The sequence below is a fragment of the Adiantum capillus-veneris genome, chromosome 29 (genome assembly GCF_014529385.1).
Source record: "Adiantum capillus-veneris isolate H3 chromosome 29, ASM1452938v2, whole genome shotgun sequence".
Lineage (NCBI taxonomy): Eukaryota > Viridiplantae > Streptophyta > Polypodiopsida > Polypodiales > Pteridaceae > Adiantum > Adiantum capillus-veneris.
Window position 1 is genome coordinate 36,778,979 of NC_140959.1, and position 13,993 is coordinate 36,792,971.

The 13,993-nt window shown below is 45.9% G+C and overlaps 1 protein-coding gene and 1 pseudogene across 4 annotated transcripts in view; both read right to left on the reverse strand.

Annotated features, from left to right (window-relative positions):
• Positions 1 to 13,993, reverse strand: part of LOC147419047 (protein FIP1-like) — a 161,059-nt gene that overhangs the window by 69,953 nt on the left and 77,113 nt on the right. For all 4 annotated transcript variants that reach the window (XR_015187096.1, XM_086505493.1, XM_086505491.1 and 1 more), the window contains exons 6-8: positions 3,658 to 3,707; positions 3,460 to 3,526; positions 1,954 to 2,032 (exon numbers count right to left, since the gene is read on the reverse strand). Coding sequence is in view for 3 of the 4 variants with exons in the window: in XM_086505493.1 (XP_086361619.1) it covers positions 1,954 to 2,032; positions 3,460 to 3,526; positions 3,658 to 3,707 (196 nt within the window). In the remaining variant the exon portion in view is untranslated. The remainder of the gene's footprint in view (positions 1 to 1,953; positions 2,033 to 3,459; positions 3,527 to 3,657; positions 3,708 to 13,993) is intronic.
• LOC147419050 (uncharacterized) lies at positions 8,096 to 10,660 on the reverse strand (annotated as a pseudogene).

Genomic DNA, 13,993 nt, shown 5'->3' on the forward strand with positions numbered 1-13,993 from the left:
GGCAAGGCACACATTGTTGTGTTTGTCTCTACACAGCCACTCTCCCTCTCAAAAGCATCTCTCTATCAGAAGTTAGAGAGCCAAGTTCATGTGCATGTGCACTCTCTCCTGTAAGAGATGCACTACAACACCTTTCCCTTGCCGGAACCTCAAGGCACAAAAAGGACTTTGACGCGAAGATACTGGCATCACGGCACCTGTAGCTAGTTTGGCTTGAAGAGAACCAAGGGTGGTTGTGAAATCCTTTGAAAGAAAAATTGTGAAGCTCCAAAATTAAAGAATATCAAGGCTTTGTCTCCTTTCACTTGTCCCCAAGATCTACAAAGTTCTCATGATTCATCAGTTGACAAAGTACCAATCATATCAACTGCACACCTGTTAAGTTGAGAGTTGGCTGACAAGTGAGATTGCCGTACGGAGGGATTAGCACATAAAGAATGCCCAGTTTGAAAACAATTGCAGCATTGATTGTGCTTCCTAAGAAAATTCACGTTTGCATAGCATTAAGATTTAGAGTCTGAAAGGTTTGTCGATTTGTTCGGTCATGTGCAGAGGGGGTATGCATAGCATTAAGATTTAGAGTCTGAAAGGTTTGTCGATTTGTTCGGTCACGTGCAGAGGGGGTATAGGAAGAAGAGGGGCATTCTTGAAGGAAGATTTATCATTTGTGAAAGTAAGACTTACAACCATCTTGTAGCCAACTGCAACATGACCTGTAAGTTTCGTGGATTGTAAACAGTAAGACGATACTCCTGTAATGGAGAAGGGAGTCCACAATGGTACTTCCCGAGACTCCCACTGATCCGCCCAAGTACATTCCTTAAAGATGGAAGCAAGAGGATAAGCATCCCAAAAATGTCAAGGTTTCTCCAAGATACACCATCAATCGGTTCCAAGGAAAAAGAATTTGTAACTTGAAAGCTGTAGTGACATAATTTTTGGCAAAAGCACTCTTGAATTGTGACCAAGTTTTTGGAGCAGAGGGTTTAGCAGTAAGGGCAATCCACCATTGCAGAGGATTGTCTTTCAAAACCTGGTGACTCGAGCAAGCTTGGATTCTTCTGTGCAATTGCCGCTATTGAAGAAACATCAAACTGGTGACAAAACCGCAGAGATTTTAATCTGTCTCCGACTCTACAGAATATGTCAAACTTAACCCTAGAGCCACCATCTTTGAATAGTTTAGGAACTTGCAACATAATTGGAGGAAAACAGGAAAAAACACATTGGATAAGATCCACTATAGGGTGGTAATGGGGTCCAGGTGGTGTAGTAGTAAGAAGAAACTGTCAAGGTAAGAGGTATCTATAAAGTAGGAATTTTGTTGGCCATCATGCAGAGAACACCTCCCATGAATGAAGACTATGGAAAGGGAGTAAGAGGTGTAGAAACTAGAGGAAGAATAAATTTTGGGTCCAAAACTGTGTAATATGGCATGTGAGAAGGCAAAAATCCCATGGAAATCAGTGGAACAGGGGAATAGGTGGGCGAGATGCTACAACAGATCCTTGGGTTGAGAGGAAGTTACTGGTCGAGGTAAAGTATGTCCCATAGTTTCATAAAGATTCTAGAAATTTTCACCTTCCACATAAGGTGCATATAGCTCTAAAGTGATAGCCGTTTGCAATTCTCAAACAAGATCCCCCAAATATTCACGATCAAACAAAAGTCTGCACGACCAAATGTTCTGCAAAGCTCCATTGGTTGCCTGTGTTGAAGTCGGGATTCAGTTAGCGTTTCTCTTGTAGGGATAAGACGTAAGCTGAGCTTTGACAGCACTGTATATCATTGCTTCCATAGTAGGGCTAGGATCTCGTTCTCATAAGCCACTTTGTTCTTTTAAAACATTGCGTTACGTTTTATTTTTTCATCTCTCCCCATCTTTCCACCACTCCAGTTAAACTCACAAACCTACTTTTGATAATGATCACAAGAGAGAAAGGGACTGATTACCGTACAAGAAGCAGAACCGGAACACCAATTTTGCTCAGTTGATTTGACCACACAAGGATTAGCAACACCACTGATGTTCCTGAGAAAAAATACAATTTTGACATAAGTTATTTGCAATCAAAACTAAAAAAAGACTATCCTTGATGGCTCATACAAAAGAAATCTCTTAAATTAAACCACAAAAAGTAATCTGTTTTGGACAGAAGTCGGAATATGACAAGAAAAGAAACAACCAGTTAACTTATATTGTTCTATAACCAAACCTCTAAAAAGAAAAAAGAAACAAGAAAAAGGAAAATGCACCCAACCACTGCAAAGGTAACAACTATGCCTTGCAGCTCCTACTTTATATTAGTAACAAACAACTACCAGTCTTATAACCAACCGCCAAAACGAAGTTTTTAAAAAAAGATAAATGCAGCAAATGCACCCAAAAACTCTGAAGGCAACAACTGTGCCTTACAGCCAATGCTCTCATTCATTAACTGACCTCAAAGAAGAAAGCACTAATGAGATCACATGTAGCACAGCACTGTCCTCTTGACAGAAACAACTTAGGACAAGCTTAAGATCCTTGAAGATAGGTTACCTTGTCCAAGCTAAATCGTTAATTTCAAGAAAGCATGTAAATTAGCACAGATGCTAGAACAAAGAGTCAAACCGTTGTTCAGTCATAGTTACAAGAAACGGGGAAACAGAAATGGAAAAATTTGAAGTTTCAGGGAATTTTGGGTGGCTTAGGAATCAAGGGACAAGTAACAATAATGTAGTTTACTAGTGGACAATGTGCGCTTAGACATCGTCAAATGAAAACAAATGGGCTACTCAGTGGCCACATGGATAGCCAATGTTAACAAGAGTTAACATTTGCAACATAGTTTCAGAATGGCAGGCAATAGTAAGGGGAACTTAGACATGCTTTAAGAGATGTCCACACAAAGTCCATTAGAGCTCAAAGTTCCAGATTCTATGGAGTGTTGGTATGGAAAAACTCTCAAGCAACTCTTTGTGAAGCTGACTCCAACCAGAAAGCAAACTAAACTTACCTTGAATACATTTGCCCACGTGATATTAATTTCTACATGATCCTCATCTTGGTTACAAATAAACTTGCAAAGTCTTTCAATAAAACAACTGCAAATGCATTGTGGCACTCACGACCTTGGTTTTCAAAACTCTTAATCCCTCTCATCTCTCCCATGCATTTGCCTACTTACCAACAATTCTTAACCTAACTTCTAAGGATTCTCAAATAGGAACCAACTAACCGAAGATCCCTTGTCATGGGGCAACTTGGCTCTTGTGACATCAGCAGAGGTATTTTAAAAAACCAGAGAGCTTATCTGGGGGTTATCTTCGCAAAGAAACAAAAATATTGGGCATCCACAACATGCTTTACATCTGTTAAAACACACTGCAAAGCTGCCAACCTACAAAACTTCTTGTTTACCACACTGCAAGCAGCCAAACATAGAAAACTCCTTAATTTGATAAGCAATCACTTACCGTATGACAAACCAATAAACGGGACATGAATAAGAGGCTTCAAATGCTCCGCAAACTTAAGAAATCCCTACAATAGGAGCATAAACTTGTCATCCTAGAAGTTCATCAACATAATATGCCAATCGTATATATTACTACAGAACACACTCTTTTGCAATAACATTACACGGTAAAAATGTTTGAGAAACTAACAAGCACCTGTCTTCTTTCTTTCTTGACTTGCTTTGAGAGATGTTTCTGCACCAAGCCTAATACCAAGAATAAAAAAGCTGTAAGCTGACACAACCTTTACTTATTATGGAGTAAGAAACTATAGAAAGTTGTTTAAAAACTTTACTTGTTACATGTCGTGTGTCATTCTAAATGGGAAGTATAAATAGAACAAGTGGCCATGCAAACTTTGGTATTAGTGGGCCCTTCCTTGCCCCATTAGTCTAGTCCCCCCACGCCATCCCTTTCAAGAAATGTATCTGAGAGAGAGAGAGAGAGAGAGAGAGAGAGAGAGAGAGAGAGAGAGAGAGAGAGAGAGAGAGAGAGAGAGAGAGAAGTGACCTATGAGACCAGAAAGTTACAATGAGGTGTATCTGATACAAAGTCAGATTAACAAAATAAGTTAAACTAGGATAACAAAATATAAATACTGCGGGATCCTAAACTAAGCAGTACAATGTGAAGACAATATGGGAGGGGAGTAGAGATCCATCTTCATCTGCACTCTGGACGACGAAAGAGTATGGCTCGAATCCTTTGCTGTAGCCTCCTTCGAAACTGTGTAGCTCCTCTTCTCCATCGGGGTCGTCTAGATCTCCCTAGCTCCAATGCTCGGTCTATGAGAATGCCAGTAGTGCGGGTAGACCTCTCCACTCTTGGCTGCTCCTCTGTCTGTTCTTCTGGGTGTACAATATCTAGTCTAAAGAAATCTGTGATCTGTCTCTGGGGTTGTCTCTCTTCAGCTCTCCTGAGTAAAGTTTCTCTATGCCTGTGTAACTCAAGTAGATATAGCCCAAGACATCTTTGATCCTCATAACTCATGACCCTAGATAGAGGCCAAAAACCTTCTCTGAATAGACAATGAAAACGGCCTCGTATCTCATAGTACACTGTGCAATGACATATGTAATGTACTTCTGTCTTTGGCTCTAGATGGCATAAGCGGCATATCCTGCTATCTGTTGGTGTCCCTCTGAATCTGCCAGTCTCAATCTCGAGCTGATGTAAGGACGTGCGTATCTGACCAATGGCACAACGCAAACCATGAGAAAGATGCGTGCCCATATAGCTAGGTCGAATCACAAACCCATCCCTTGTGAGGTGGAGAAGATGCTCTCTATAGAAAGCCATCTTTGTACCCAACTCCTGTATTGGCTCTATCCATGTCCTCCTCGTGTCCAGCTGAATCAGATCCTGACGAATGAGTCTATTAATCTCTACCCGCGTCAAAGACCTCAAGGGTGCCTGTAGAGAGTATTGAAAAGGAGGCAACTTGTCCATGGTGAAACCATGTGTCTGAAACCATGATGCCATCTGTGCATACCAGCATGATGTATCCCCATTAAGAGCTAATTGTCTGGAGGACTCTAGAGCCACCCTGGCATATCTGTCTCTGGTAGTATCCCACAGACTGTGTACAAAGGAGACTGATCTGGTAAGCGCCTCAATCTCATAGGGAGAGCAACTAATTCCGCTCGAATGATATCATGCGGTACGGAAGCCTTGGCTCTAATCAACCGAGAGATCATAGATACCAAGGGCTTCTCCATACGCCTCCAACCATCCTGGCCTATAGAAGGTCCCCAAACCTGCACCCCATATAACATAGTAGAGGCAACCAAAGTATCAAAGAGCCATAACTTTGTCCTAGGTTCCTGGAACTGAACCTGCGAACACATCCTCTCCATTCCTCCTAGAGCCGCACTAGCTCTAGTTAGTCTAGTCTCTGCTGCTCTTCTCAAAGAAAATCTCAGGCCAATAAAGAATACCCCCAGGTAAGTGTATGCATCTGTATACTCCACAATCTCCTGACCATATTTGAAAGTAGGTACTGATCTCTTGACCCATTGCGGTGTGGTGTTAAACACCATAACCTTGGTTTTACCTAGGTTTACACACAGTCCACTATCCTCTGCAAAACTGCGTAGTGCATCCAAATGTCGTTGCATACCTTCTGGTGAGTCAGATATCAGCACAATATCATCAGCATATAGCAACAATGGGATCCACGTCCCTGCCAACTGGGCACCCCTATCACCCTCTCTGTCAATGTAATCAGACACCTCATTAACATACATACCAAAGAGAGAGAGAGAGAGAGAGAGAGAGAGAGAGAGAAATCAAATGAAATGAAATGTTATATTAACATCTTCAAAAGGCCAAAGTGACCTATGAGACCAGAAAGTTACAATGCGGTGTATCTCATACAAAGTCAGATTAACAAAATAAATTAAACTAGGATAACAAAATAGAAATACTGCGGAATCCTATACTAAGCTGATAGGTGTGAAAGGTGAAATGTGTGAACTAAGCAGTACAATGTGTAGACAATATGGGAGGGAAGTAGAGATCCATCTTCATTTGCACTCTGGAGGACGAAAAAGTATGGCTCGAATCCTTTGTTGTAGCCTCCTTCGAAATTGTGTAGGTCCTCTTCTCCATCGGGGTCGTCTAGATCTCCCTAGCTCCAATGCTCGGTCTCAGAGAGAGAGAGAGAGAGAGAGAGAGAGAGAGAGAGAGAGAGAGAGAGAGATGAAATGAAATGTTATATTAACGTCTTCAAAAGGCCAAAATGACCTATGAGACCAAAAAGTTACAATTGGTGAATCTGATACCATGTCTGAGTACGGAAATTACAAAGTTACAAAGAACTAACACTAACACTAAGACGCTAAGGAGAAAGGAAATGGGGGGGGGGGGGGGGGGGGTTTGTGGGTTCATATGAAATTTCTCATCGGTCACTGTCGGATCTCATCGAGCTCCTCCATGGTCAGTACTCAAGTTGGGCGTCTTGCATGTCGAGCTAGAGTGATCTGTATCTTCTGTTGCAGCCTTCGTCGGTAGTGGGAGACCCCCCCCCCCGGTCGTGGACGTCTAGATCTGCCAAGTTCCGTGGCTCGATCAAGCAGTGTACCTCTAGTATGAGTAGGCTCTGAGATTTGTTGTAATGACTGCTCCGTTGGCTCTCCTCTGGCTGGTGTAAAGAAATCTGTGATTCGTCTCTGAGACTGTCTTTCCTCTGATGTTCTCAGCAAGCTCTCCCTAAGTTTGCGCTCTAGTAGGAACAATCCGAGACACCTCTGATTCATGACTCTAGAAAAACGGCCGAACCCTTCTCTGAACAGGCAGTGGAAGCGGCCGCGTATCTCATAGTATGTCGGGTAGTGACACACAGAGAGAGAAATGAAATGAAATGAAATGTTATATTAACGTCTTCATAAGGCCAAAGTGACCTATGAGACCAGAAAGTTACAATGTGGTGGATCTGATACAAAGTCAGAGTCAAAGTAACAAGATGACAAAAAAGACAAAAATGAAATGACAAATGCCACAATAAAATACTATGGAATCCTAAACTACTAGGTGTGAACAGCAGCTAGCTGGGATATCTAGATCACAAGAGATCCAGCATCGGTCGTTGGCGGATCTCATCAATCTCCTCCATGGTCAGTAGTCTGATCAGGCGTCGTGCATGTCGAGCCAAAGTGATCCGAATCCTCTGATGCAGCCTCCGTCGATGATGTGTAGTCCTCCGCAGTCGTGGGCGTCTGGATCTTCCAAGCTCAGTCGCTCGGTCGATCAGTGTGCCTCTCGTGTGAGACGACAAGCTCTGCTGTGGTAGTAATTCCTCCGGGTGTCCAGTGACAGCTCTAAAGAAATCTGTGATCTGTCTCTGGGACTGGCTAGCCTCTCCTCTCATCAGGCTCTCTCTGTGTCTGCGTAGCTCGAGCAAAAACAAGCCCAAGCATCTTTGATCCTCGTACTGCATGACTCTGGAGAATGGTCCAAAGCCCTCTCTGAACAAGCAATGGAAGCGGCCTCGTATCTCATAGTAGACGGGGCAGTGGCATGTGTAGTGCAACTCTGTCTCAGGCTCGATGTCACACAGGGGGCATGTCCTGGCCTCTGTTGGTACTCTGCTGTATCTCCCAGTCTCGATCCGCAGTAGCTGGTGTGAAGATGTACGTATCTGGCCGATAGCACATCGTATCCCATGAGACAAGTGGGTGTCCATGTATCTCGGCCTCGTCACAAAGCCATCAACCGTAAGCTGGAGGAGATGCTCTCTGTAGAAAGCCATCTTCATGTCCAGCTCCTGTGCTGGCTGTATCCATGTCCTCCTGGTGTCTAGCTGAGTCAAGTCCTGGCGGATGAGCCTGGTGATCTCGGACTGTGTAAGAGTCAGAGAGGGTGCATCCAGTGAGTACTGGAAGGGAGGCAATCTGTCTATGCTGAACCCATGCGCCTGAAACCATGATGTCATCTCCCCATACCAACATGCTGTATCTCCCTGCATGGCTAACTGTCGAGAGGACTCAAGTGCAAGGCGAGCATATCTGTCTCTGGGAAGTTTCCACATGCGGTGTATGAAGGAGACAGATCTGGTGAGCGCCTCCACCACTAGTGGGGGGGCAGCTAGCTCTGCTCGAACAATAGCACGTGGTACTGAGGCCTTGGCTCTAATGAGCCGCGAGATCATAGAGACTAGAGGCTTCTCCATGTCCCCTCATCCATCACTGTGGCCTGTCCTCCCGTGATGATCTAATGAAGGTCCCCAGATCTCAGCTCCGTAAAGTAATGCAAAAGCCACCAGAGTGTCAAAGAGCCAGAGCTTCGTCCTAGGCTCCTGAAACTGAACCTGTGAACACATCCTTTCCAATCTACCCAATGCTGCATGGGCTCTGGTCAGTCTAGTCTCTGCTGCCCTCCTCAATGAAAATGTTGGCCCACTAAAAACCACTCCGAGGTAAGTGTACGCATCTGTATACTCCACAGTCGCCTGGCCGTATGTGAATGCTGGTGCTGACCTCCTGATCCACTGTGGGGTGGTATTAAATACCATGACCTTGGTTTTACCAAGGTTGACGGACAAACCACTTTCTTGAGCAAACCTATTCAAAGCATCCAAGTGACGTTGCATCCCCTCCGGAGAGTCGGAGATCAACACAATATCATCAGCATATAACAATAATGGAATCCATGTTCCTGCCATCTGTGCACCTCTATCACCATCTCTCTCAATGTAGTCAGAAACCTCATCCACATACATACGAAATAGAGTAGGAGAGAGCGGACAGCCCTGCTTCACCCCAATAGTGGAGTGAATCGGGGTGGATAGACCCTCTGAGGTGCGTACCTGCCCCACTACTGACCTGTATAATGCCATGACCCCCCATATGAGCTCTGTGGGTACTCCCATTTGCTGTAATCTGTGCATCAATCTAGCTCTAGGCACTGTGTCAAAAGCTTTGCGGAAATCCACAAAGCTACAATAGATCCGTTTCCCACGCGATCTACCCTCCTCAATGATGGCTCTGAGTGTCAAGATATGGTCAAGAGTAGAAAAACCCCTCCTGAACCCTGCCTGCCCGGCTGCGCGTATCCCCTCCCTCTCTGCCCATCTACTCAGCTGCTGCTCAAGAATGGATGCGTACAACCGTGCCAATGTGTGTCCAATCATGATAGTGCGATAATTCCCAGGTTCCATAGGGTCTCCCGACTTGAAAATAGGTACAATAGTAGATAGGCTCCAAGTATCAGGCAAGCCCTCACACATGGCACAGTTAAACATCACTGCTAGAAGCTCTGCTAGTAGATCTCTGGCATGTGTGAAATGCTCAGCCACTAAACCATCATGATCATAAGCTCTCCCAGTCCTCATCCTGTCAATGGCTTTCCTCACCATCTCTGCGGTGAAAAAAGCACATGTGTGTGGGCATGGATCGGGGGGGTCGGGAAGGGGGGGCTGCTCAGGAACTGTGTACAGAGATGATGCATACTGGCCCTAGTCCTCTGTAGAAGTGATGGCGGGGGGGGGAGAGTGCTCCTGAAAGAGCTGCCATGCCTCACGTGAATCCTGACTCAAGAACAGCTGATATAGATCCTGCTCTAGCCGAGCCAAAAATTCCCTCTTCTTCTGCCGCACTAGGCGCCGGAAGTCAGTCTGTGACTGTCTGTGAGTGATGTCCCCCAAAAGCACCTCCCTCTGAAGTCTAGCTCTAGTGTCCCGACATTCCTCATCATACCAACTGTTCTGGGGCATGCTCCCCGAACGGCGTCTCTGCTCAGGCTGGGTATGTGGGTATGCCTCTGTTGTTGCATCATGTAGTGTCTGTGTCAATATAGTAGTAAGCTCCTCCAGAGGTCGCCCTGGCTCCTCTGTGCATAGGCGTCTGTAGATCCCATCTATGTATACAGAGTCTGTCTCCTGCGTGAAGGTGTAGCGAGTAGGGGCTGTTGTCCGTAGCCTGTGTGCTACACTAAACTGAAAGGAGATGGTCATTGACACAAGAGCATGATCCACTGCCACACCAACAGGTCTGGGTCCAATCGTGAGATCCTGGATACTAGAGATGAGGCTCGGCTGTGCCATGACATAGTCCACTGTGCTGGCTCCATGTCTGTGTGGAAAGCATGTAAAACCCCCTGAGGCGGGAAATCTCTCTAGGCCATTCAAGATGGCCAATCCATGTGCAGTCCCCATGTCTATGAAGTGTCTTCCATACTCAGTGTGTTCTCTATCTTGTGATACTCTGGATAGGCCCGTCTCTGCAGCATCCAGCTCTCTCAGCATCTCCTCTGAAGTATCATAAAATATTGTCTGATGATGGGCAGTCCTAGCATTGAAATCCCCTAGAATGATGATGTCACCATCTCTAGAGAACTCCCATATATCATCATCCAAAATAGAGAAAGGGGACTGTCCTCTGGGTGGTGCATATACTGACGTGCTCGAGGGAAAGTAGCAAATAACAATGTAAAGATATCTGTCTGTCTCTGCTCTCAGCCTCACCCACATGTACCTAGCTTGCTCATCTCTGCGGGCTATATGTATCAATGGCTGCAACTCCTCCCTGAATAACACTGCCACTCCTCCTGATCCCCGCCCTCTGCGCTCTGATCGTATCTCCTGTCTATAGGCAGTCTCCCATATGTATCCACTGATGTGAGGCATAGACTGCCCATGGGCCTGATGTGTCTCAGAGTAGAAGACAATGTCTCTTCCCCTGAAACTATCCTCAAAGGCACCCACATCAAGTCGCATAGATCCATTACAATTCCACGTGGCAACTTTGAGGGTGGTCCCACGGGTCTCGCACCGTCATGTGGAGCGCCGCTCTACAATCACAACCCGGCCATCTCTGTAGAAGGTCGTCTTTCCCTTCTCCCTTGCCGCTTGAATCTCTGGCATTACCTCTCTCATATGCGCAAGCTGTGTGAGAGTGAGGTCATCTCCAAGGAATATGCCCGTTTTCTTTAGTGTAGGACGCTTCTTCAAGAAGTCCTTCTTTGCCTCCATGGATGGGAAACAGATGATTAGAGCTCTCCCTTTTGAAGTCTCCCCATTGCCTTGTGTCTTCTTCCCCACCCTCCATGCCTTTGTATGAGTAGCCTCACTACCCATCATGCAAAGAAGTTCTTCAACTTCCCCTTCCACATCATCTCGGTCTTTTAAACCGGTTACTCTTATATGCAAAGCTCTAGTTTTCCTGCGTTGTTCTTCCTCTAGAGTCATGTTGATGACTGTAGGAGTGGGGATAGATGTGGTTTCTTTCCCCTTGCCTTTCTTAGCGACTTCTATCCACTTCTCGGCCTCATCCGCCTTCTTTTGTGTCTTCGTGATCGCATCCATCCACGAAGACGTCTTTACCATCTTTTGTTTCTTCTCCTCTTTGATCATCCTAGAGTTACCCGGAACGCGGAACGGGAACGGCGACGGGCCTCCCTGCAGAACGGGGGAACGGGAATGGGCCCGGAACGGGAACGGCGCGGAACGGCAGGCTAAAAAAACACCCAAATATTATTTTTTTTAGCGTTATGTGTTTGAATATGTATTTTTTTTATGCGTGTAAGAGCATAGCTTGCATCCCCATGCACGAGAACCTCCCGCCGCCGACAAGGTGCCCTCCGAGGTCACTTCATCCCACCACGACCATTCCTTCGCCTTTTGAGTGTTGCCCGCATGAACAGAGGGGGTTGAACGAGAAGAAGAGGCCATGGATGATGGATTATCCGTGAAAGAGAGAGCTTGATCTTGAACTTTGAGAGAGAGAGAGGGCTTGAGAGAGAGAGGCTTGCCGCTTGATTCCGTGAGAGCTTGAAAGAGAGCTTGAGCCTTGAGCCTTGAAAGTTGAGGGTTAGAACTTAGAAGTTAGCCCAAGAGAGAGAGAGGTTGAGAGCTTGAACCTTGAGGCATGCCGCGGCGCCACACTATGGCTTGAGAGTTGAGAGCAAGCTAGGGAGAATGAGCTTGGCTTGAGAGTTGAGAGCAAGGCTCAAGCAAGGGAGAATGGGCCTTGAGGCTTGATGAGTGTGTGAAGAATGGGGGAGGAGGGGGGCATTATATACTTTTTTCACTGCTGAAAATGGCCGTTGGCTGCCCAACAGTCATTTTTTTTAATTTCAAAAACTGTCATTGGGGCCGTTGGGGCCGTTCCGGCCCGTTCCGGTGACAGCTTTCAGCCGGAACGCCGTTCCGTTCCGACGCGTTCCAGAAACTTCCAGTCGGCCGGAACGCCGTTCCGGCGTTCCAAGGTCCTAAAATGCCGTTCCCCGGTAACTCTGGATCATCCATACTTGCTCTTTGATGACCTTGATTTCCTCTACTACCGATGGCTGGAATTCCCCCTCCTCTAGTCCATTGCTCGCTCTATCGGCAAGTTCTCGCTTGAGAGCTGAGACCTCTTCTTTAAGTGCTTTGGAGTCCGCCTTAATTGCTTGTAGCTCTGCGTGCAGGTCCTCTTTCTCTTTCTTCCACTGCGCGCCTTCGTTGAGAAACATTTGAAGAAGGTTGGCCTTCTCCTTCCACCATCCCTCCATATCGGCTTTCCAGTCTTTCATCTCCCTCTCCATTTGTGTAATCCACTTGTTTGTGAGCACAAAAGTTGCCTTCGGATGGGGCTTACATACCGGCGAAGTAGTCATTACGTCCATCAAAAATCAACAGTACAATCTGCACTTCTGCCAAGTCAAACCCCCTATGTCCACATCACACATACATCCCTGTCCCGCATGATGCATACATAAGTGTTCCCCATATCAATCATACATTCTTTATATTTTCTGCAATTTCTTGCAATTTTCTGCAATTTCCTGTGAATGCTGCAAATTATTTAAATCCTGAGATTCTGAGCTTTCCCTGCAGGAAATCTGAAAATCTGACAATGTTTGCATTGTAATGCACCTGCGGGTTTTGTGGGGGGGGGGGGGGGGGGGGGGGGGGGGGGGGGCGCGTGGGGTGCAGTTCAGATGATAGTAATCCCGTGTGGTGGGGGGTTGGGGGTGCCGGCGCACTGTCACAACAGGGGGGGAGGGCGCAGTCCAGCTGAACAGCAAGGTGCAGCCCAGGTGGCGCGTAGGCAGCAGCCAGCAGTTGGCGCGCGTCAGCAGCAAGCAGCAACAAACAATTGGCGCACAGGAAACAGTAAACACGTGGCGCAGGTCAGCAGCAGCAGTTGGCGCGCAGGTAGCAGCAATTTGGTGGCGCAGGTCAGCAGTAGCAGAGAGAGAGAGAGAGAGAGAGAGAGAGAGAGAGAGAGAGAGAGAGATGAAATGAAATGTTATATTAACGTCTTCAAAAGGCCAGAATGACCTATGAGACCAAACTGATACAAAAGTGGTGAATCTGTTACAATGTCTGGGTACCTTAGTACTAAAGTACTAAGTGTGAAAAGTGTGAAAGTGTGGAAATAAATGTGAAAATAAATGTGAAAAACTAAATACAAAGTATTAAATAAACTTCTTAGGAGCATTCTAGGTGTCTGGCTAGAATGTTTCTAATCCTTTGTTGTAGTCTCCTCCGGTGAAGTGTGCTTCTGCATCTTGGCCGTGGTCGTCTCGATTTCCTAAGCTCAAACGCTCTGTCAATTAGCGTGCCTTTCGTATGACTGTGGGTATTCCTTTGTGCTGGCTGTTGGCATCTTGCTTCTCCTTCCACTCCTGCTTCTCTCGATCCGAAGAAATCTGTGATCGGCCTCTGAGGCTGTAGTGCTCTTTGTCTTCTCATTAGATTATCCCTGTGCCGATGTAGTTCCAGTAGGTACAAGCCTAAGCATCTTTGATCTTGGTATTGCATGATTCTATCTAGAGGTCCAAAGCCTTCTTTAAAGAGGCAATGAAAACGCCCCCATATCTCATAGTATACTGTGCAGTGGCATATATAGTGTAATTCTGTCTCCGGCTCCATTCCGCATAACTTGCAAATTCTGCTCTCAGTTGGGATTCCCCTAAATCTGCCAAATTCAATTTCTAACTGGTGTGAGGATGTACGAATCTGACCAATAGCACATCTCAAACCATGAGACAGGTGGATATCCATGTAACT